Source organism: Biomphalaria glabrata, chromosome 15 (genome assembly GCF_947242115.1).
Source record: "Biomphalaria glabrata chromosome 15, xgBioGlab47.1, whole genome shotgun sequence".
Classification (NCBI taxonomy): Eukaryota; Metazoa; Mollusca; class Gastropoda; family Planorbidae; genus Biomphalaria; species Biomphalaria glabrata.
Genome location: NC_074725.1, coordinates 18,270,863 through 18,296,609, shown reverse-complemented (window position 1 = coordinate 18,296,609; position 25,747 = coordinate 18,270,863). Strand labels below are relative to the sequence as shown.

Genomic DNA, 25,747 nt, shown 5'->3' with positions numbered 1-25,747 from the left:
TTAACGAAAGACAGTTGGATTGAACAGTTCTACGAAAGCTGCAAGTGTGCTATTCACAAATTCTGATGGTCCATTTCATAAGTTGCGTAAAGGTGCTTTGGATAATTTACTGCATCTATATTTACTTTAATGTGTCATACTTTGTGGTGGCCATATGGTAAGTGTTTGGCTTCCAAACCGAGAGATCCCGGATTCAAATCTTGGTAAAGACTGGGATTTTCAGGTCGCCCCCCCCCCCCGGGGTCGCCTAACTCTAATGGGTACCTGAATTTAGTAGGGGAAAGTAAAGGCGGTCGGTCGTTGGTTGTTTTGGCTACATTGCATCCTAGTTAATCGTCTACCATAGTCTATAGATTGCAAGGTCTGAAAGGAGTACTTTTTAAAAAATAAATAATTACTTGACTTTGTCAACTTAACCAAACTAGAAAACAGCGGTAGATGGGTGGGTAGTGAAATATAGAGGTGCAGATCTTAGAAAGAAGATGGATTGGTCACACCCTAAGAAAAGAAGCTGGACATTCCCTAGAGTGGAAGCCCCAGGGCACAAGACGCAGAGGAAGACTAAAAGAACATGGCGACACAGTTTACTTAAGAAACTGAAATGAAAGACCTGGGAAGCCATTACAAACTAGCGAGAAACCGTGTTTTTACATTGAGGTACATTCCTTGTTCCATATGCCAGGACAAATTTGTACACACGCTCCTTCTTTTCTAGTGCTGTTCACAGGATGGAACGGGTTGCCTGAGTCGGCCAGGAAAACCAATGACTTGGCAGAATTTAAGTCATGCATTGCTAGATTGGCCCAGAAACACGCGTAGGACGTAATCATCTTCTTAGAGGCCCTATGTTCTATGAGAGGACAGGTAAAAGCAGGGAAACCATTTAAAGATTGACAAGAGACCGTGAAGAGTGATGTGTTTTTACAGAGGCCCGTTGTATTGTTCATGAAAAACACAAAGGACAGATGAAGATAAACATGTATAGACTGAATGTGTACTTTTTCTCTAACTTGAATCCACATATGATAACTTACTCTGCTGGGCTTGTATCCCTGTAGGAGTGGCGGGAGAGGGGTGTAGGAAAGTGTGTGTGTGAGTGTGTGTGTACATAGGGGTAGAGGGACACTTTCTATCATCTAATCTACGTAGGACGATATAATAAGCTGACAACGCCAGGAGGGCGCTAATGTGTATTTATATACCACTTATTAAAGAGATGAGAAATGGGGCGCCAAGAGATGCTATTGTCGGGAGAAACGAATTAGTTTCCATCAAGAAGCCGTCGATTAGACCCTGCAGTTACTGTAACAAAGTGGTGCAGCGGTGGAACAACGGCTAGAACTGCTGCCATTACAAATATCTAGGTTAGCCATGGTTCCATGGGTTAGCTATCACTAACTCTTGAATGTACTTAGTCGACTGTGGGGGAGAGAATTGATGAGTTATGAATTGTTCAATGTATATATGGATTGTTAAATCAATATACTTTCATTTTTTTTGTTTCATTAGTCAAGGCTCTCAAAGTGAAATAGCTTATTAATCGAGTTAACATTTCAGATATTATTAGAAGGTAAGAATGACTATAATAATGAAGCAGCTGGCTACCACTGGATTCAAACGTATGTGTTAAAGCGTTGTGATATTACTTTATTACTAAACTCTTTATCCACATAATTGTAACACAACCATTCATCAAATGCATTCCTAATACAACCACGAAAATGCAACTTTTCGCAAAGTAGTGGAAATATATATTTTCATGTATTTAACTTTTTATTTGGGACTTTTAAAACCTTGCATGTACTGTTCATAGCCCGCCATTGGCATTAAACAGTCAATCTTTATTGTTTCTCACCTGGAGCTACTTGTGACATCCTTTAATAGAGTAATTCCTAAGTTGTGATTTAGCTTCAGTACATTTCACTTGGATGTGAACATATACAATGTACTCTACGTTTGAAATATTGATAGATGATATATTTTTTTCACCTACAACTTAGTATGGTACATGTAAATAATTAAAACCCCAAAAACTTTTAATTTAAACGCAAAAAGAAAATAAGATTTTAAAAAATCTTTAACATAGTTATTAAGGTATTTAAATGGCTATAAGTAAAGAAAAGAAAAAATAAAACTAAAAAAAAAAAAAACTTTTCTAAGGGAAAGAACCGCTAACTAATGCCATTTTTCTCAAGTTGGCAGAGTTTAGCCCCCTTCTGCTATATAAAACAAAATTAATTAATTAGTACTAATTGATTAATTAATTTCTTCATTTTTTTTATTGATTCGTATATCGTCGTCATCGACTAGGAATAATTTTGCACAATTTCAACTTGATCCGAGAGTGGGAGAATAAACGTGACAAAACGTAGGCCCTAATAAGGGGAATAAATCTGTATATACATTCTCATCTTCGATTAAGTGCATTTATTCCCTTTACTTTGATAACAAACACAACAATTAATTACTGATAATTAATTAACTAATTGGTTAATCTTTTGACTGATTCAAGTTTTATCAGGTAAAATGAATAATTTGGCAAAATTTCAACTTGATCCGAGAGTGAATAGTGGGAGAGAAAAAAAAAGTGTTCAAACTTTTTCCAGACAGACCGACAGAGTTGATGTAAGCTTTGTCAAAAAAATTAATTACAGAAGACAAAATTAAAACAAGAGTTCTCTATTTTGTTAAACATTCATACAATGGTCACACTTTATCCTTATCACACATTATCGAATATACATTGATGCACTTGATGTGTCATGTCGACAACCGGCCTTCGTAAGATCCACGACACCTTCGATGAAGTCCAGTAGGGAATCGGCGCCGGAGGCGCCATTATCCCGTTGATGGTTAGAAAGGCTTTTATCCAACCACCAGGCCTGGACATGGGGCTCTTCACCCCTGTCCTGTCTGAGGGCACCCAGTGGTAGACGGCCATATCGATTGACTGGGCCAGACCGGGCCGTGCCGCGTACACAGCGCACCGTCCCCGAGATCCACGACACCAGAAGACACCAGGAAGTTCGCCTCGCTGCCATCTCTCCGAATTGGGATTTAAGATCATGCAACACAGGCTCAAACCCAAAGCTAGCTCCCTAAAGACAAAGAACTATTCCCCGGCTATATGCTGGGATGCAACACAGGCTCAAACCCAAAGCTAGCTCCCTAAAGACAAAGAACTATTCCCCGGCTATATGCTGGGATGCAATGCAGGTTCAGAGCCAAGGCTAGCTCCCTAAAGACAAAGAACTATTCCCCGGCTATATGATGGGATGCAATGCAGGTTCAGAGCCAAGGCTAGCTCCCTAAAGACAAAGAACTATTCCCCGGCTATATGCTGGGATGCAATGCAGGTTCAGAGCCAAGGCTAGCTCCCTAAAGACAAGGAACTATTCCCCGGCTATATGATGGGATGCAATGCAGGTTCAGAGCCAAAGCTAGCTCCCTAAAGACAAGGAACTATTCCCCGGCTATATGCTGGGATGCAATGCAGGTTCAGAGCCAAGGCTAGCTCCCTAAAGACAAGGAACTATTCCCCGGCTATATGCTGGGATGCAATGCAGGTTCAGAGCCAAGGTTAGCTCCCTAAAGACAAAGAACTATTCCCCGGCTATATGATGGGATGCAATGCAGGTTCAGAGCCAAGGCTAGCTCCCTAAAGACAAAGAACTATTCCCCGGCTATATGCTGGGATGCAATGCAGGTTCAGAGCCAAGGCTAGCTCCCTAAAGACAAGGAACTATTCCCCGGCTATATGATGGGATGCAATGCAGGTTCAGAGCCAAAGCTAGCTCCCTAAAGACAAGGAACTATTCCCCGGCTATATGCTGGGATGCAATGCAGGTTCAGAGCCAAGGCTAGCTCCCTAAAGACAAGGAACTATTCCCCGGCTATATGCTGGGATGCAATGCAGGTTCAGAGCCAAGGTTAGCTCCCTAAAGACAAAGAACTATTCCCCGGCTATATGATGGGATGCAATGCAGGTTCAGAGCCAAGGCTAGCTCCCTAAAGACAAAGAACTATTCCCCGGCTATATGCTGGGATGCAATGCAGGTTCAGAGCCAAGGTTAGCTCCCTAAAGACAAAGAACTATTCCCCGGCTATATGCTGGGATGCAATGCAGGTTCAGAGCCAAGGCTAGCTTCCTAAAGACAAGGAACTATTCCCCGGCTATATGCTGGGATGCAATGCAGGTTCAGAGCCAAGGCTAGCTCCCTAAAGACAAGGAACTATTCCCCGGCTATATGATGGGATGCAATGCAGGTTCAGAGCCAAAGCTAGCTCCCTAAAGACAAGGAACTATTCCCCGGCTATATGATGGGATGCAATGCAGGTTCAGAGCCAAAGCTAGCTCCCTAAAGACAAAGAACTATTCCCCGGCTATATGCTGGGATGCAATGCAGGTTCAGAGCCAAGGCTAGCTCCCTAAAGACAAAGAACTATTCCCCGGCTATATGATGGGATGCAATGCAGGTTCAGAGCCAAGGCTAGCTCCCTAAAGACAAGGAACTATTCCCCGGCTATATGCTGGGATGCAATGCAGGTTCAGAGCCAAGGCTAGCTTCCTAAAGACAAGGAACTATTCCCCGGCTATATGCTGGGATGCAATGCAGGTTCAGAGCCAAGGCTAGCTTCCTAAAGACAAGGAACTATTCCCCGGCTATATGATGGGATGCAATGCAGGTTCAGAGCCAAGGCTAGCTCCCTAAAGACAAAGAACTATTCCCCGGCTATATGATGGGATGCAATGCAGGTTCAGAGCCAAGGCTAGCTCCCTAAAGACAAGGAACTATTCCCCGGCTATATGCTGGGATGCAATGCAGGTTCAGAGCCAAGGCTAGCTCCCTAAAGACAAGGAACTATTCCCCGGCTATATGATGGGATGCAATGCAGGTTCAGAGCCAAGGCTAGCTTCCTAAAGACTAGGGTGGGTGTCACCTGGTGAGGTCAGCTCAGGGTGTCACCCCCGCCCCTCCCCCATCTCTTTAAAAATTCATTTTTTTTCTTTTACGTTTCTTGTTGCCCTGTATGTTTTATAATACATATAGTTTACAATTACCTATGTTATTTAATTGTTTAACAACAATAAAATGAGTGTCTATTAAATTTTAAAATTCAGTTGTTTATCTACAGTTCACTGGGTTTACTTAGTCATGTGAGACTCTGCACACATTCTTAATCTTTGGAAACGAAGACATTGCATTTATTATTCATTAATCTATAGATCAATTTAGCAACAATGCAATCATAAGTAAATTACACTGGTTTTCTTTCTGGATTTCAAACTTATGATCAAGTTGATCAAAGTTAATGTCTGTAACGATCTCATTTTTAATAAAATTCCACTTTGCAAAAGTGTCGTTTGTTCCTTTGTCTCAAAAAGTTCTTAATTTTATTTTTAGTAAGGTTTCGTGTTTTCCTTAAGACATTAAGTATGATATAGCATTTTAAACCTTTTGATAGAAGTTCATTAAACAATTAAAATATGTTTAGTCAAAATGAAAAAAAAAAAGTAGATAGATCAATTTATTAATTGTGAATAACATGTTCCAATATTTAGCCAATGTCGTTAATTTTTTTAAAATTGTCAGTTATTCACAAAGTACATTTTATACTTGGGTGTTACCCCCTAACGGGTGTTGCCCGGTGCGGACCACACCCCCTAGTGACGCCACTGCTTAAAATTACTAGACCTATGCCAATGTTATGATTAGGAATAGTAGTTCTTTAGGTACCAGGTAATGCTTTTACCAAAAATAACAATTACAGAAGCAAAATAAGAACTAAAAGTAACAAAATAATATCTTTATATATATTGACCAAATATATATATATATATATTGATCCCAGTAATATATTACAATAAAAAAAAAATCTTTGAAAAATAATATATAAAAGTATTCAAGGGGACATAAACAATTATTAAACACGATATTGAAGCAAAGAATTGTCTCTCTTGTCAAAATACTTACGATTACATTTATTAATTTTAACCCTTTTCAAATGTGAGACATTATCATTATGCTGTACATCTACAAAAATAGATATGAAACCTACTTCTAAAAATTGTATTTCTGAAATTCACCAGTTGAAGAAGTGTATCCAAACATGCCACTAAAAACCTCAGAACATGTCACTCACACCTCAGGCAGAAAAAGCACTTTTATAATAGATGCATATGTCTTGGACAAAGTCAGGTAAAGCAGGGTGGCATTTCAGTGCTATCTCCTCTACAAAAACAAAAGGAGGGAAGTAAGAAAAAAATGGCTACCCCGCAAAAAAGAAAGAAGTGAAACATTTTTAGACATAAAAAAAGAAAAAGAACTAAAAAAAACAATTAGAGATTCTTCCATTTAAAAGTAAAAAAAAAAAGGAAATCACAGAAAAATACAGTTGACTCAAAATAGCCTAACGATTAGAGGGGGTCGATTTACAAAGAAAAAAAAAGGCCAGATTACTTAAGGTTAACTGTAAAAAATAAAGTAAAGTTCCCTTTTCAGACCGTGCGGAAGATGTAAAACAGTGATGCCCAAACTATGGCCCACGGGCCACATCTGGCCTGCTAAGCGGTTCCATATGGCCCGCCGAAATGTCAACACTAAGTGTAGAAATCTACCTTCCAAACAACAAAAAGGTTGAAAGAATGTATCTTTACCTAAGTTTGGGACCTTACTTTTTCTCTCATGGATTGGTATCATGATCTTTAACATTTGTGTTTATGAAATGGGACTCTTGAATGTAGAATCTACCAGGAAAAGTTAGCAGATCTTTACTTTTTTTTTTGTTGAACATGATACTAAGCCAACATATTTATTTTATAAAGAAAGTGTGGCTGTTTAATAAAACAAGAACATAAAAACGGCATTATAAAATAATTATGGTGGCATTCTGGGTTTGAGTTGCGAATAAAAGATTGTTAAACTATGCCTAGATATTGGAGGATCCATGGAAATATTTATCAAAAAGAGGCCACAAAATGAGTCGGTGTTGCTCACATTAAAGTAGAGAAATAAGGGTACTGTCTGATGCGCAAAAAAAAAATATAATTGTCAAATAACCTATTAATTAAGTATGAAATCTATAGGTTTCTACCAAAATAGTTTTAGAACAATTTCATTTCATTTTATAACTTTTTGTTCATATGGCTCGTGAGATGAGTGTTGGAAATTATAATGGCTCGCAGGTCGAATTAGGTTGGACATCACTGATGTAAAGGAAATCTGTTTCTGAAGCCCATGGTTAACTAGGGTGTCATTTGGCCAGCACAACGCCTAATGTCAGGTGTCTGTTAGAGCTGGGTGGATTCAGAAGTGCCCTAAAGATTTCAAAATTAAAAATCCAAGTATTCAACAGGATTTCAACCCGGGACCTCCAGTTCAGAAGCCAAACACTTTACCACTCAGCCACCGCACCTCAAAAGATTAACTGTACTTGAAAGAATTTAACTCTGCATGTCAAGAAAATTCTAGATTTGTTGATGATGCAATAAGATATTCTCTTAGACTTTCATGGGTATAAAATAAATAATACATAAAAAAAGAAATATATATTGATCTAAAAAATACAAAACAAGATACAGCTTTCACATACTGTACTAAATTAAAATCTACATTCTAAAAATATATGTGCTACAGTATGCATTAATTACATTAATGTACTAACAAACATTAAAAACTCGAAATGGTCTTTTCTTTCTAGGCAAACAATTTGACTTTTTCATGACTTCATGACTTTTTCTTAAATATCTTTCAACATTTAAACATACATGAGCAAATGATATATCATCACCGCCTGGGATTAATGAATGTGTCAGATTATCAAGAGTCAACTGCATACTGCAAGCAAAATTATATTTCTCTCAATAAAGCTTGCATACAAAAAACAATTTATACATTTTCATTTGTTTACAATTCAGAAATGTATCAGTTGAAAGTTTAAGTGTAATAATACCAGTTTGTGACATGTTTTACAATGAATTAAAATACAATCAACAATGTAACAATTTATTATTCTAGTCAAACACAAAAAAAATACTTTCAAATTGTAAACCTTTTACAAACTACAAATCTTAAAAATGAAGTCAATTCTTAATGTTGTACATCTAATGACATGACTTTTTTTTTTCCTTGTGGGATGTGTGGCTGAGAGGCAGAAACTCCATTGTCCACCTAACAAGGGGGTTTGAGTTCGATCAATTTTAAGCACCTAAAGGCAGCACGGAAACCTTTTGCCAGATACCCCTTCTCCCAACTGGTCCACAAAAAGATTGGACCATATTACACTGAACATACTATTAGCATGAAAGATGTACTGTAAAGAGAAAAGAAAAGTAAAGTTCCCCTTTTAGACCTTGTGATCTATAGGGCAGATGTTGTAAAGGTCATCTGTTTCTGCGGCCAACAGTTAACACAGGTCTCTCATGGGCCAGCACAAGACCAACCTTTGTTACTTTTCCCCAACTAATGTCAGGTTAAAGCTGGGTGGACTCAGAAGCACCCAAAGATCCTGAAATAAAAAAATCCCAGTCTTAACCAGGATTCGAACCTGGGACCCCTGCTTGGAAGCCAAGTGCTTTACCAGTCAGCCACCGCAGTATATAACAAAAATTTTAATCGAAGTGGAGTGTGTTGAAGGAGAATTTGGATTGAAGAGAGAAGTATAGACTTATTCAGTGGAATGGGAGAGAAGTATAGACTTAATCATTGGAATGGGAGAGAAGTAGAGATTTATTCAGTGGAATGGGAGAGAAGTATAGACTTATTCAGTGGAATGGGAGAGAAGTAGAGACTTATTCAGTGGTATGGGAGAGAAGTATAGACTTATTCAGTGGAATGGGAGAGAAGTAGAGACTTATTCAGTGGAATGGGAGAGAAGTAGAGATTTATTCAGTGGAATGGGAGAGAGGTAGAGACTTTTTCAGTGGTATGGGAGAGAAGTAGAGATTTATTCAGTGGAATGGGAGAGAAGTAGAGACTTTTTCAGTGGTATGGGAGAAAAGTAGAGACTTTTTCAGTGGTATGGGAGAGAAGTAGAGATTTATTCAGTGGAATGGGAGAGAAGTAGAGACTTTTTCAGTGGAATGGGAGAGAAGTAGAGATTTATTCAGTGGAATGGGAGAGAAGTAGAGACTTTTTCAGTGGAATGGGATTATATGTGATTTTAGCAATTAATGTTCCAAAATAATTATTTCAATGGGTTATTTTTTTTTATTATATCAATTTGTATATTTTGTGAATGGGGTTATATCCAGAAGGAAAGCAGCAACCGAATGATTGGTGAATTCCTTAGAACTTTAAATGTAGCACTTGGTGCCTTAATTATGAACATGTCTACATCTAAACGGTGAGCTTCAGGTTAATGAAATATGGTAAGAGTTGAAAAAGGTAAACATCACAACATCATGAAACAAAACAGTCATCATTAGGCCCTTAAGTCATTAGGCCCTTGAGAGATGCCATTGAAGAAAAGGGTTTGACCCTGACATGTATAGAGCTTGTTGCCATGAGGGAAATGAAAAGGCTGATGTCAACACAGAATGAGGAGCTACTATATTCAATGTGAACAATGGCAGCTAATATGAACTCAGACATAGAGAAGTTCAAAATTCAGCTACAGAATGAATTCACAAACATATAATTTTGAAACCCAACACAGGACAAGAAAAATATAATTGATTACTTTTTTGTCATTTTGACCAAGTAAGCTGGAGTGTAAAAAATGCACGAAGGTTGAGAAGAACACAAGAATCCTAAATTGTTGCCTCAGCATCATGGCAAAACAAACAAAAAAAAAAAGAGCAACAAATTTTGCAATGGAATGGACAACCCCCTCATTGACCCCAAATATTTACTGCATGTGAGATCACCAAGGCTTACTGGGCAGAGTGGGAATCAATGATTCTAAAGCTATTCTGGGACTTTACCGATGGGACATCAACATGATTACAGCTCGTCTAGCCAAAAGTTAGGATTTCAGGAGCAGACGTGGCCTTATGGGTTGGTGGATAAGGCAATCATGCCAGGCCCTGTGCCTGGGGATGGGGTGAGGTGTCCCCATGTTAGAGAGAATCTTTTGTCACAATCAGCCCATCTTACAAATTTTGGTGGCCCTGATATGACACTCAACCAGGACCCTGCGCACTGGCAGGTGATGCACAACAGCTCCACAGGTTTTTACTAAGCCATTAATAAAATGCAAGAGAAAGCGACACAACAGTTTTGTTTATGTCAGTGCAAAGCTAAAGAAGAAGACTGGTGCTGAAGATGTGACCAGTAAGCAGCAACAAAAAGCCAGCAATATTGATCAGAGCACCCTTACAACAATGCAAAGTAGGTGATCTGTTTTTGGCTGTATTTTGAATGAGAATTTTGATAATGAGTTTCTTGGAGCTCTAAATGTAGCAAAGGTTTAAACAAATTGCAAAAAAAAATAAATAAATAAAAAAGCAGTGAATATTAGGTCATTTTTCTTCTAGCCTTTGTTTCCCACTGAAGTTCTGGAAATCTGCATCAAGGTTATAGCACATAGTTGTCATCAAATTACACAACAAAAAGTATACATTGCAAACCCTATCTGGCTAAGCATCTATTAACTAATCAAAATGAACACGAAATTAAATTCACACATAAAAACTTCTCGAAAAGAAAAAAGATAAAACAGAAAACATATTAGCTAGCCACAAATAAATAGGAGTGTAACGGAAATGCAGCTTCAAATACCTCGGAGCTATTGTCTCAGATGAGGGAATGAAACCCAAACTATTGGCCCGAATAGCAAAGTCCGCAGCAGCCCTTTCAAAACTTAAAATAATATGGAAAGACAAAGGCTTACCCCTCGGCACCAAAATCAGACTGATGCGCTCTCTGGTCATGGCCACATTTTTATATGCTTGTGAGTCTTGGACGCTGACTGCAGAGCTAGAGAGGAGGATCCTAGCAATGGAACAGAAGGATCCTAAGTATCACGTTCAAAGACCGCATCACAAACCAAGAGATTAGAGACAGGGTTACTGCAGTGATCAGACCCCATGATGACCTGTTAACTATAGTACAAAAATGCAAGCTTAAAATCTATGGCCATATTACAAGATCTTCGGGGCTCGCAAAGACCTTCCTAGAGAAATCGATGGGAGGACAACATAAACGAATGGATGGGCCTGCCATTGAAAGAGGTTCTAAACAAGGCAAAAGACAGGGAGGAATGGAGAAAGACAGTCGACGAGTCTTGCTTGGTGCCCCAATGGTCCAACAGACTAAGGGATAGGTAAAGGTAAAAGAAACTATTTTAAAATATGTATCAAAAGTAGAACCATTCATTCTTTCTGTTCTAAGAACAATGATGCTACGGAATGTAAATAATTATTACTGGTATAAAAATAGCAAAATCACTTGATGATTAACATTTGAGCATTTTGATGGGAGTCCCAAGTGGGTAGAATATTCAGACAATGTTCTGTATTAGAGATTCCAATAAAAAAGTCTCCAATACCAAAAATCATCTGGTACACAACTTTTTAACATTTCAAGTATGGCACATGGGAAGTGGCAACATAGTTATAAGTATAAATGATATCATCAAAGTGCACTATAAAAACAAAACAACCCATTAATCTTAACAAAAACTTTTAAAAAACAAGGTAATAGTCTAGAAAAACTTGAAAATAGGCTAAAAAACACTCTAGTGTTGCAACTCAATAATAAAATTATTGAAATTAAAAAATAAAAAGGTTTTTACCATAAAAATAATTCCATAAAGCTGTATATAATACAAATATATCAAATACCTCAAAAAAATAATGTCCCTCAATGATTAAAAATGCCATCAAATGTCAAATAAGAGTTCTTTTCCTAGTACAAATAGGAAAATTCTCAATACTGTAAAGCACTGCAGAAGAGTCTTGTAAATTCACTGAAAGACTAATAAACATCAGTACAAAATTTTGTATCCTCTCAGCATGGCTCCAACTTTTTACCATTCAGAAAATCTGCACAGCAACAAAATTTCATGATGTTTGGGTTGGTACGACATATACAAGAAGATTGTGGGCCATAAGTATCAATTCTACTAATGTCCTTCTCGCTAACATGGTAACTCAATTTTTCTACACTTCCAACATCAGATTCCCCAGCAGATTCAGCAGTATATCTCACAAGAACTGTTGCCTCAAAGATGCCATGGCACATATCAGTTTCCACTGTGACTTGCAGCTCTGCTGAATCCAAAGTCATGTTACCATAGAGGGCTATGAACTGACCGCTGTCATCGGACTTGTCAAATTTTAAAAGCTAGATGGGTGACATAGAAACAAAAGAACATTTCATAGTAATCAAATCTTACTTGAAGAAATAAATTAACATGATAATGGCAATGATACTCTAGCATAATATAGTGAATACACAAATTTCTTTAAGCAATTACTTTAACCATACAGCTAACAAGAGGCCATTTCAGTAACCATGTTTCTATATAGTATAGCAGTATCAATGTATAAAATTTTTTTTTTCATATCAATAGCTTGCAGGGCATCATTAGCCCGTGTATCTAAACTCACTTGATCATTAGGAACAACAAAATTTGCACTGTGTGTCAAGTTCACTTTCAAGCTGACACACTTCCTGGACTGTGCTCTGGTCAAATTATTGATGGCTGACACCACAGCTTCAGAAGCACCTTTGACCACCTGGTGTGTTGTGGCCACGGGAACTTCTTGCACACAAGTACACCTGTTCAACCAAACACAGAACAACATGACATGGTTCTTTTTTCTACCTGATGGTAACTGGTTCCTAGATTTTAAATTCACTTGACTAAAATAAAACATTATCTTATGTTATATAATATAGATGTTACTTCAAAAAAAAGAAGATGATTACGTCCTAGGCATCATGCATGTTAACCAATGACTAAAATTCTGCCAAGTCACTGGTTTTCCTTAGTTACCTTATTACAGGTTATTATTTATTGCTTATTGATAACCAATAATTTGATTAAGAGGATTAATGACTTCAGAAACAAAATGGATAAAATAACGAAAGAAGACCAAAGGATAGGTTAAAGTGAAGGTAAAGTTACATGTTATAATGATTATCTAATTGATCTAATTGTCTTGTAAAGGGTCAATCTCTTATTCAAAGCCTCAAGAAAAAAAATAATTTCTGTAAAAAAAAATAAATTCCATTAGTTAAGTGTCCTTTGCAGTGGTACCACTCTACAGATCATGTGATAATATAAAAAATTCTTATTAATTGTTGTTTTGGATTATGTTCCACTTATATGCATGTTAAATAGATTTTTTCTCTTTAAAAACATAAATTAATTTTTTTTTTGTAAATGTAGTAGTATGATAGAACTTACTTTACTTAGCAATACATTAGTAACAAAAATTTTTGACAAACAAATCTAAAATCGTTTCCATAAATGTGTTCTATATATGTTTGTTACTATTGATATTGAATAGTTGTAAAAATGGTGTATTTTTATGAAAAAAATGATTGCATAGTTGAGTTTAAAAATAAAATTGTTCACTTTCATAATGTAAAAAGTAGCTGTTGCATCAGAACTTTGAAAGGTCTAAAATATCATGATGTCGTATTTTCAATATCTTTTCTAGTTTACGAGATATAAACGGGACGAACAGACGAATGAATGGACAGACAGACCACATTAAAGTAATAGTGTCTATTCCTCTATGGGGGGGGGGGGGGGGGGGGGAGAGAGGGGGGAGGGGGGGCGACACTAAAAAAGGACATTTTAGCAGTAGATTGAAGAATATAACTAATTAGGAAAAGTTGAAAGTTGAACAATAAGTACTTGCATTTTTTGTTTCACTTTTTAATGATAACAAACAAATGAGGTCAATTAACTGTCTCATTAAAATGAACAGCAAGATTATATATAACCAACCAAGGCAAAATAGTTTCACAATAAATTATGCCGACTAAATGTAAATGGAGCATAAAAATTAAATATTAATCATAACGATGTTAGCAAAATATTTACAGATGCAACAGCTGTGTGTGATAGTAATGAGTGAATCAAGAAAGTATGCTTGAAACTTTACATGAGTTCTAGTCCTAGCATTGTTTAATGAGACATTTCAGGGTTAGGAACTAATTGTATACAGCATGAGAAAATATTGTGAAAGAGTTGCAACAAAAACAAACAAAAAAACTAATTTGAAAAATTATTAAAAGGAGGCTAAAAAGAGGGCATAGTCCATTGCTGCCTTCTTTAGAACATAAAATGTTTTAGGTTGAAAAACTTAAAAGACCTACCAGTGGGTGTCTATTCCTGCCTCAGAGCAAGTTCTATTGGCTGATATGTAGCGCAACAAGCTGGTTCCTCTGTTTTGTGAACTTTTCTGTTGGGTAAATAGTTTTAGACTTATTTAGGTATCAATTACCCACCTTAAAAATGTAACTTAAATATCTGTAAAAAAAGATAAACAAAAGCACAGACGTTTGAAAAACTTTGGCTTAATCAAATTAATATCAGCAAATAGATTTACAGCAAAGAAAATATGCTTATTTACATCAATTTAAGTAATTCTCTTTTTGAAATCTCTACAAAGAATTTAGTTTCTAACAACAATTAATTTTAATTAAGAGTAACATTCATAGTGTAGGAGAATTGCTGATATGTCAAATATTGGTATGCATTGTTAACTGCCACTACTAAGATTTGGTTGCCATCTACCTTTAGTTTGCCTAACTATTGGGGAGCAAAACTTTTCAGTGTAAATCAATAAGGAGGCAATATTAAAATCTACACGTAGAGATGGATTGAACATATCTTTTATAGAAGATTGTAAAATGTTGCTAGCAAGACATTGAACTGGAATTCACAGGGATATGGATAAGTGGGCTAACCAAGACAATAGTGACTAATAATTCAATGATTGAAATGACATTTGCAAAATGGAGACTGAGATGTGTGGTTGGAGTTTTATGCTCATCAATTACCAGGCTTGCTAAAAAAAAGTCAGAAGCAATTAGACATATTCATAGCCTAATTAATGGCAAACAAAAATGTACACTGTTGACTAACACGACTTTTAAACTCAACCTCAATTGTCCAACTGACCTCTAAATCCTCTTCCAGCTTTTAATGGCATAGATTTTTTTTTTACAAAAAACAAAACCATAACAACAGACAAAAGGACTTACATGAGATAAATCTAAAATGTCAAATAATGTCTCATGTACATCAAAAGGAGAAGTCAAGCGCTGCCTATTCTCTTTCACATTTTTATACATGTCAGGATATTTCTTCTGAAACCACATGGGGAAATAAATGGCGAAAAATGGTAGCCTTTCTTCAATTTTGCCCTGTAAAGTCCTTCGCACCTTTCCACGCCGAGATCCATGATCAGAAAACACAATGAGCACTGTGTTATTGAGATGACCCTTCTTCTGTAAGCGCTGAAAAAATTCTTTGAGGTCAGGGTCAAGGTACTGTGAGGGGTTGATATCGTCATGGCTGAGTTCTCCTGAGAAGCCAACAGCAAAACGGGAAATGTTTTGGTACTTGTAGAAAAAATCTTCCAGATACTGAAGTAGAAACTGATGATTAGGTGTCCCCCCAGTGCAGTACTTTTGACTACAGTAAGAGTTGAGATGAGATTCTCTCTGACTCTGTGAATTTAACAAGCAAAATATACAAATCAATTTAAAAAAAAAAAAAGCTTATCTAAAGGGGAAGAACTCTGTCCCTAAAACTATATCTCTACACATGTCTTGTCTATGTCAATGAATAATTCTGTGAAGTTTCAGCTTGATATGAGAATGGATGTTGGAGAAATAAAGTGTTAGCAATTTTTACCAGACAGAGTGAGTTGATATAAGCTTTGTAAAAATAGATTTAAAACATATTTATAACTGTATTTTTAAATTGTTTTTAATTGTCCAACATTAATTTTTACAAAGCATATATCAACTCACTCTGTCTGTCTGTACACGTTATTTTTCCCACACCCAATCTTGGATCAAGTCGAAATTTAGCATAGTTATTTCTTGTACCAGACAAAACAAAATCAATAATAAAAAGATTACCAATATTTTCATTAACTCTGGGAATTTTAACATTCACACAAATTGGACTAAACAAAAACAATTGTTAAAATATTTCTAATTGCACAGATTTACAATTGTTGGTCTAGATCTATTACAAATTTAATTACATGACTGATCCAAACTAATTGATACAATTACACTTAAAATAAGATTTGTTTTTTTAAAAAGTATTTTCTCTTTAAGTATTTCTTGTTATTTTATAATTTCCGTGCCAGTTTTTTAATGACTAAATTATATTTCTTTAAAATCCTTTTTATTTAAAGAATTTTTTTTATTATTGAGAGTTAACTGAATACATAGCATTAATTGAACTTTAAATCTCTCTTCCATTAAAAGAATATTTTTTAATTAAATTATTATTAAATTATTATTACTATTAAATTTCTCTTGTCTCTTACTTGCCAGAAGTATCTCATGTAGTGGTCAGTGGGCATAGTTTCAAAACCTTTCAGTCGAAGATTAAAGACTCCAAGATGCGGCTCATCCTCAGCAAATATTGTGGCATAGCCTTGACTTTTGTAATGATTCCAAATGAAATCAAAGCCATCCAGGGGGCGCTCTAGGATATCAGGAATTTCCTGCTGCAGCTTTCCTTAATGTAAAGATTATTACAATTAATGAAAGTTAATTTAAAAAAAAAATAAGCTAGTCGGCTAGTCATCTTTTTATTTGTCCTAAAAAGTAAAAAATATGTGCCATTTAAAAAGACTATTTTGAGGAACTACCATTTATTTCAAAATAGGAAGCAGTGATGCAATCACAAATATTGATCATGCCAATGCTAGAGAATGAGTGTTTAATTATGATTTCAAATAAACATGTGCATTATGTGTAATTTATATGAATACTATTAAAGTCAGTGAAAAAGAACTTCTATGGCTCATAGAATTGATTGAATATCATTAATTATTAGTATTAAAAGTTAAAGAGAAATAAATTAAACAATTCAACAAATGATTTTGAATTGTTATAGTTATAAAATTTCATCAAGGCAAAATGTTTGTCTACAAATTCCAAAGATATGAATTAGTATCGAATCCTTTTTTTTTTTCATTTGATGTGTAAATTGTAATTTGTCTAATTTTGTGATCTTGCTTAAAATTCTTTTAAAACAAATTTGAGTTTGAGAATGAGTTTTGAGTTTTTGGCACATCGGCACAATATGAGTCAGAGCTGCAGGTGAATATAAATTCATGCTGTTCTAAATGTATTAACATTCAATCTACTGATAATTTTATTTGTACATTAAATTTAATAATAATAATCTTAATTATCCATGAAGAAATTGGTCTTACAAATGTTATGAATAAAATAGTCAACAGAAATCTTAAATTATAATTGTCGATTAAGTACCATGGGTAAGTAAAAATGTTTGTTTTGTAAAATGTTTTACATGTTTCAGATGTTCCTTCAGAGTTGAAGATAGTTTACTTCCTAGTCCAAACCTTCCGCAGGACTACGGGGGATGGGCGCAGGCAGGGTTTGAACCCGGCACCTTCGATAAATCCAAACAAAAATCCAGCGCGTAAACCGCATGACCAGGCAACCATCCTTAGTAAATATACTTTAGTACTTTCTGGTGGTTGAACAAATATATAATTGTACCCTCACTGAACAAATTAATTCAATTAACTTAAGTTTGAGTCAGGTATGTATACAGTATACGGTACATAAAGTCACCAGACTCATGGATTTGATGGAGAAAAGTCACTAACCTAGAAAAATTGGTAAAATAGCTTGAGTAGTTCCATCCCCTACTATGTTATAGCCTTCATACACAACAGCTTCCAGATCATTCTCTAGAAAATGCAAAGTTTGTGGCAACTTCCTTTTGAAAGACAGACTTGACATGGAGTCGATGCCAAACATCAGCACATCCAGACCTTACAAAATATATAGGCAGTTTAAAAATGTGTTGACCCATTCCATACATAAATCAACTTTTTAAAATTCGAACACAAAAAAAAAACATTTACGTTATATCCATCTGAAACTAAATTAAACAGTTTGAAATTTAGATTTTCTATTATACAACATGTTTTTATACATGTTTTTGATGTTCCTTTAGATTCGAAGATAATTACTTAATAGCTCCAACCTCCAGCAAGACAACAATGGATGGCAAAGTTCAAACCTGAGACCGAGACCATCAATAGACAGTCCAGAGCACATACCAAATGTGTGAGTTTGTATATTAACATTTGTCAACGATACATTGCTTTAAAAATTTAATAGTGTTGTTTCTCTTCAAAATTCCAAAGTAGCTAAAAGACTCCCTTAAATAGTCATTTTTAAATGTTTTGACAGCATTACATATATTTGCATGTACCAAAAAGAAAATAATAATTTGTACATATTGCAAACTATGAAATTTAGTCAGTAAACCATCATGAAACAAGCAAAATAAAAAAATACTTTAAAAAAAAACCCCAAAAGCCTTTATTGAGTTAAAAAAGACTGCTACAAACTGCATCTCTATAGGAATTGCCTTGGGTTGTACTGCAGGTCGTCTGCGGGTGTGATTGTTGGTAAGCCACTCCAAGCCCTAGTTCTGTCTATGCCTTGTTGTAAAACAGGTGTTGAAGTTATGTTTTTTATAATAAAGTTATGGTGCACCAAGAGATCACTTGATTGTCAGAATGCAATAGTCATGGGTTTGCCCTCTGTAAATTGGAGTTCATAATTATTTTTGTTTAGTGCAACTTTCAGGATTATAGTATACCCGATGCAATATGGTCCAATCACTACATTACTATACTAAACAAATGGGGAAGGGGTAAATGGGGTATCTGGGAGAAGGTTTCCGTGCCACCATTTGAAAAGCAATAAGAAAAAAATTGCAGAGTCCTAATTCAGTCTCGTCTCCATGATCGAAAGCTGACACACAAACCAGTGAGCTATACAAGTATTTATAAAACTATTTTTTTGTTTATCATTTGTCAGTTTCAAATTTTTAGCAAACTACCTCATTCACCACAATAGGCTTAGCTCCCTTTAGCTAGTACTGTTTATATTTAAAAAAAAATAATTTCAAATTAGGATTAATTGATCTAACAATTGGGCACTTTTTAAATTGATTAATGTTTTCAGTGACAACCAATAATGGTGCAAAGTTTCACTTGATCTGAAAATGGGAAATGTTAGAAAAAATGTGTACAATTTTTGTACCAAACATCAGATAGTGAGTTGATATAAGCTTTGCAAAAACTATATCTCTTGTTTTAAAAATAATGTATATGTAACTGCATCAATATGTACCTTAGTTTGGAAGACAATAGGATTCTCTTTCAGAGGACTGAAAGTAGCCTATGTACCTAAATAAAGTATGATAAAGGTAATATTAAAATCAAATTTTCAAAAACACTTTTAGTTCCAGAGATCTAAACATGATCAAAGGATATCTAAAAGCGTGTCAGCTTCCTTAACCCCATGAAATAATAAGGCTTGTTTTAGAGTCCGAAGATTAGTGAAAAATGTAATATTTCCCGTAGCTGCACAGCCCCACCTGTGACCTACATATTTTGCCACACCCAGGGCAAGCATAACCATTGTCAGCAAGTTGTCAATTTTCTTTTCATCCATGAAATACGTTTAAAAGAAATATTAAAATGCATTTAATTAATATGACTAATTTAATAAGTTACAATTACTAAACTGTACAACAGAGCAATTGTTTGCAAAATTAGCATGGTACCTGTTGATGTTTTTGATGAAAATGCTGACCTTGACCTTTTAAAAACTTGTTTGAGAGGGTTCACTTGAACTAACAATTGCTCTTCATCACACTTGGGCAGGTCCTGGTATACACGATTATGCCAATCATCACTGAATTCTTCATCATTAAAATACTCCTCAGGCAATCCATCGTCATCAAGTATTTTGACTGGGATCATCTGGGAGTGGACTTTTGTAACCATCGATGGATCCTTTAATATTTTAGTCAATTTATCATAAGGTTGGTTATTAGAATTTTTAGTATTGCTTCCTATTAGAGGTACCACTGTTGAAGGCCTTCCAGAAGGTTTGCTTGAGGGTCTATTTAATATTCTATTTAAAGATAAAGAACTATTAGTGAGATTTTGAATACTGCCTCCATCAGATTTGAACACAGTCTGATTCTGGTCAGAAGCTTTACTCCTATAATTAAAATGTAATTCAGCATCAGTTTCTGTAGCTCTAAATGATGATTTTTTCTCTATTTTATTAGAAAGGGCAAAAGCGATAACCTTTTCTCTTTGAACTTCTTGCAAATGAGGTGAAGACTCAAATAATCGACGTCTGCTTTTGGCAAAAGATTCAGAAAACATTTGAGATTCTGTATTCACTTTATTCTTTTTGTCAGGTACCATATTAGTCAAAATCTTTGCATCCAAGTTTTTGACAAAGTTTTGTTTGGCCTCATTGAGTTGTAAGCTGGGGTAGAGCTCCTTTCCCTCTGAATCACTTACAAAGTCACACACGACAGTGATAAAATCATGCTCAATGAAACGTTTTTCTGCCACCAAGTTGAACAAAATCTCTTCCTTGCTGGATGAATCTGATTCTCTCTCAATGGCCAGCACTTGGCAAGTTTTAACTTTTCTTTCAGCAAAGGCTGCTCTGTTAGCCACTAGGAATCCATCTTGTAGAGAGAACAGATTCGCTCCCACACACTGTAAAGGATCCATCTCATAAAAAGCAAATGCTAGTGTATCCTGATGTAAGCTTAACTTTGGCTGAGAGCATCTCTGGGGAGAGAAAACAACAGAAACAAATTGAAGCATTGATTTCATCAACACTGGACATTGACTACAGGACATTGACTACAGGACATTGACTAATAGAGAAGGTTTTTTTTAAAAAGTTTTTGGGTTCGAACACTGCCTGGAGATTATAACAAGAAAGAAATCAAAATTGTTTATCAACTCAACAAATTATGTCTAACCTTATTTCTTAATTTCCTTTGAGCATGATGCCTAACAAACATAGAAAATGAACAACAAAAACACACAAAAACATATTTACAAAAAAAAATCAAAATCAGAAAAACAGAATAGAAAAAATGAGAAATGGACAAGCTCTCATCTGAGTCACAAGAAAGACGACACCTATTATAAGTTATCCCGACATGATCAATGTCTAATCTTTCACCTCAGACCAGAACCTGACACAATAGAATGAGACAGCATATTTTTGGGAAGCTAAAATTGGAACAAGTGAAATCTTCCCATGTGGAGTGTCACCAGAGAATGCTGACCATGTCCCTCAAAACTGTATTCTTTAACAAGAGGCCTGAACAAGACACTGGCCGCAAAACACCCTTATAGAAAGAAAACTATATGGAAAGTTTTCTGATTTAGAAACCACTGCACAGTTCATCTCATATATCGGTCTAGTCGTCTGAACACTCCTACATGCTTAAAACAATGTACATTGGTTATGAGCGTGTTTTTTTTTCTCTTACTGGAGCTACTAACTCTGCGTTCCTCCCTTTTAATTCAACATTAATAAACAGGGAAATGTGGGCATAAATGTAAAAAATACTTTTAAAAAAAAACAACTTCTATGAGAATAACAACAATTAATGGCATATCTCTCAATATTTCAAGGTTTATCTACCCTTTTGATATAAAACAAAACTAATTAATTACCACCATTGATTAACTTTATTTTTGATTCCTTCATGTATTGTATTCGACAAGGAATAATTGTGCAAAGTTTCAACTTCATCCGAAAATGGGAAGAGGATGAATTAATTTGTATAAGATTTGTACCAGATTCAATTAAATCAGCCATAGCAATCCCAGCTACCCCATTCACATTTAAAAGGCTGATAAAAAAAATAAAAAAGGGAATCTTGTATAACTCATTATGATTGGGCCATAAGGACTAGGCATAACTGAAATATAAATTGTATGAATTCCTGTTCAACTAAGAAAACAGCATATATAGTGAGGGACATTCAAACTGATACAGCTTAGTGACAAGGACTAGTGTTTTGCTATTGCTTTATAAGCCAATTGAAATAGGATGTGTGATTTGTGGAATTAGCTATTATTTCTTAAAAACTTTCCTACAATAAAAGCTCATCATGCTCAATGAGAGCGTAGAGACTCTTTGCTTTTAGTGAAAACCATGAATGTTTTCTTTTTAATTTTTGATCCGAACAGGCCTGTAGCCCCTGTGTATAAGCCCCCATCTGGGAAATTGAGTATTTTTTTAACCTTGCATTTATTCTAAAGGTATTGAATAGGAATATTATTTTAAAATTGACCTATTTTTTTAAATTTATTTATTTATTTTTTTGTGTGTGCAATATATGTATTTGTTATCTCTTTCTTAAGCAAAAAATATTTTTTTTTTAAAACCAGCAATGTTTGTAAAAAGTTTGACATGTTTCGAATGTTAAAGATAATTTACTTCCTGGTCCAAAACTCCCACAGGACAATGGGGGATGGCAGCGGGCATTGTATGAACCAAGGGACCATTGACAAGTCCGAACGACAGTCCAGCATGCATACTGCACAACCAGGCAGCCACCCTCATATGCTGTACTGTGTTAAAATCTACTAAAGAAGCTGGCAGTAGTGAAAAACAAGAGTATTGTAGAGTCCCATTTAGAACAGAACTGATGAAAATTGAATTCCTCTTGCGTTAATAAGAAAAAATAGAAATTTCATTATGAAACTATCCAATTATTATTGTTCTTTCTTTTAAAAACATCAGGATTGCTGCCTGGTCATGAGGTATTCACCTTGACTGTGGTCTTCGTGGTCAAGGATTTTAATTCTGCTGTTCTGAGGCAGGTTTGAGCTAGGATGTAGTAATCTTGAATTCAAATGGGAACATCTGATACTTGTACAATATACATTTTTTGGTGGCTTATAAATTTAGTACAACTGGTTTGAAAAATAAATACATTTTATTACTTAACTCTTTCTCTTTTAATTAACGATACCATCGTTGATTTGACCACATTAAATTAAATTAATTTTTGGCATTATAAACTTGAATTTGTGTTATATAAAATAATAATATAAATACCTTCTCCTATAATTCTATACCAAAAGTAACGTTTTCTGATTACGAACAAAAATGTTATTGAAATTTAATCATAACAGGGTAGAATGTACAAATATGAAAAATGAAAAAAATATTTCAGAATGTGGAAAATAATTATAGAGATAAAGAGTTAAGGCTACCTTGGTAAAAGTATTGTTGCTAAGTAGTAGCAGTTGAATTAGAGGATTTACTGAAGTCTTTATGACATCTTTTCTTAAGGTCAAAGATCTCATCTCCCTGTCAATATTGTTGCTGAGAGCAATTTTCTCGATCAACAAGAGTCTCCATAAAAGACATATGTTGGCAAACAGCACAACAAGAATAATGATGCAAAAACTTTGTTTTCGAAGCTTTGAGGCAATGACAATCATTTTTCTTTGCAGCATAATTGTAGCTAGATTTTAGTACAAGAAACTGAACAGCTGAAAAAAAAAAAAAATTAATGGAAAGTTGTTTTTTTATACACTAATTGAACTTTAATAATGTCAAAACTGTTAAATAAATTAGTAAATGTAAAGATACTAGTTTATGGGTTTACCAGGTGAAGCATTTCAGCTACTTGGTTGTGTGGTATGGGCTCCAAGATGTCATCATGATGGTCCCAGGTTTGAAATCCTACCTGCAGCTACCCACAAGAAGTCTGGTTTTGGATGCTATAATCTTCAGATCTGAATGAAGTCTGAAACTTGTCAAGACAAAAAACATTTTTGTTTCCCAAGAAATGATTTTTCATTTAAAACATTTAGTCTTGGGGAGCTATCAGCGCTTTCCCAGACCCCCTTGCTGGCAAGGATTGTGTGTTTACAGTTTTTTCCACTCACTCCAGGAAAAACGTATTCAAGGGTACAATAAACATCTTCCGAAAGAATGAAGGGTCAGAATGTATTAAAGATTAATTATACACACACACACATATATATATAATATATATTATATGGTCTGGGGGGGGGGGGGGAGTAAATCCTGGCTACGCCTATGATATATATATATATATATATATATATATATATATTTATATTATATATTTATAATCTTCGGGGCTATAGTAAATCTAAATTTACTAAATTTATAAAAAGTAAAGTATAATCATATAATCACAATTCTTTGCATATTGTATTTAGATACTAGATCTAGAATTACTAGAAATTCATAATCATATAATTTATAATTTATAATCAATAATCTAGAACTACAAGATCTAGATCTCTTAGAGATTTTTTATCTAATATAATATAATATAATACAGAGGTTACTTAAAAAAATAAGATGATTACGTCCTATGCATCATGCATCTAGTCTAGACATTCTAGATCATCTAGAATAGATCTAGTCATGCATGTGTTAATCATCGACTTAATAATTGTCTTAATAATAATTCTGCCAATGAGGCCAATGCCAAGACCCAAGTCACTGGTTTTCTTGGCTGGCACTACTACAGGGCTCACGTCAGCCAACCCATTCCATGCTCTAAACTCTAATAGCTGCATAACCATAACCATATATTCAACATATTGTCATATTGTGAATTGCAATTTGATATATAGGCCTATTATATTTATTTAGATCTAGAGTCTTATATGTCTATTATAAATTATATATATATAGATCTATATATTTATAATATATTGATTATATTATTATTTATTATATATATATATTTAATATATATATAATATACTAATTACTATGAATATTCAGTGAGAATATCAATATCATTAGTCATTACTCATTTACTGATTTAGATTTTAGTCATTATGATTATAATAATAATGATAAATAATGTCATTAATCATTAATGATTATTTTAATTATTTATGAAATTCATTGCAATTAATGAAATGAATCAAATTTGAATTATTATTAATATTATTGTAACTAACCATAACAATTCAATATAAATCATGAGATCTAGTAAGATATTCGAAAATCTAATCTAGATAATCTACAATTTAAAGTAGTTAGATCTAGATATCTAGACTTAGACTAGATCTAGATCTAGATCTATATAATATACTATAGATCTACATACTCAGACTGTTGTGATTTTTTGAAGACACTAGTCATTTTTTAATTCCTTGTTTTTAAATTTATCACCTTAACCGGAAACACCATTACTATACACCTTTACTTTCGCTTCAACTGTTGAACCGTAGAGTAGTCTACAACATAAAATCTGTTAACCGTCTTTCTCCATCCCTCTTTGTCTCTTGCCTTGGATATAATTTCTTTCAATGACAGGCTTGCCCATTCTTCTATTTGTCTTCTCATCATGTGCTCTGTCTGCCTATTTCTTTTTTTTTCTGGTAGCCTATACTGTTCCTTGAAGGAAGGTCTTTGTGAGCTTATTAAATTGGGACCTTGTGATATGGCCATATGGTTTTATTTTTTAATTTTTCTTTTTACAGCAGCAGGTCATCGTCGGGTCCAGTGCTGTATAGATCCTGTTTCTAATTTCTTCCTTCGTGATGCGGTCTTTGCAAGTGATACGTAGGTTATTTCTGCAGTCTCAATTCCATTGCTAGGATCCTGATCTCGAGATCGAGCAGTCAGCGTTCAAGATTTGCAAGCATAGGCTAATAAAAATGTGACCGAGACCAGGGAGCGCATCAGTCGGATTTTGGTGTCGAGGGCTA

General features: G+C 34.8%; 1 protein-coding gene across 1 annotated transcript; it reads right to left on the bottom strand.

Moving 5' to 3' along the window:
- Nucleotides 1-5,510: 5,510 nt before the first annotated feature.
- On the bottom strand, nt 5,511-23,931 carry LOC106064006 (uncharacterized). Its single transcript, XM_013222495.2, has 9 exons — nt 23,653-23,931; nt 23,255-23,536; nt 19,768-20,800; nt 17,789-17,956; nt 16,472-16,665; nt 15,168-15,635; nt 14,277-14,362; nt 12,554-12,725; nt 5,511-12,287 (listed from the first exon to the last, which is right to left on the bottom strand). Exons 2-9 carry the CDS (start codon nt 23,498-23,500, stop codon nt 11,952-11,954), a joined length of 2,703 nt encoding a protein of 900 aa, XP_013077949.2. The 5' UTR covers nt 23,501-23,536; nt 23,653-23,931; the 3' UTR covers nt 5,511-11,951.
- Nucleotides 23,932-25,747: the final 1,816 nt, after the last annotated feature.

What these genes read in the sequence shown, in the direction of transcription:
- LOC106064006 (XM_013222495.2), bottom strand. Translation starts at nt 23,500, where the DNA reads ATGCTGCAAAGAAAAATGATTGTCATTGCCTCAAAGCTTCGAAAACAA. An exon ending in TTCATCAAAAACATCAACAG is followed by an intron (nt 17,957 to 19,767) that starts GTACCATGCTAA and finishes ATATTTTGTAAG; the next exon opens with GTCTGGATGTGCTGATGTTT. An exon ending in TATTTTACCAATTTTTCTAG is followed by an intron (nt 16,666 to 17,788) that starts GTTAGTGACTTT and finishes CTTTACATTAAG; the next exon opens with GAAAGCTGCAGCAGGAAATT.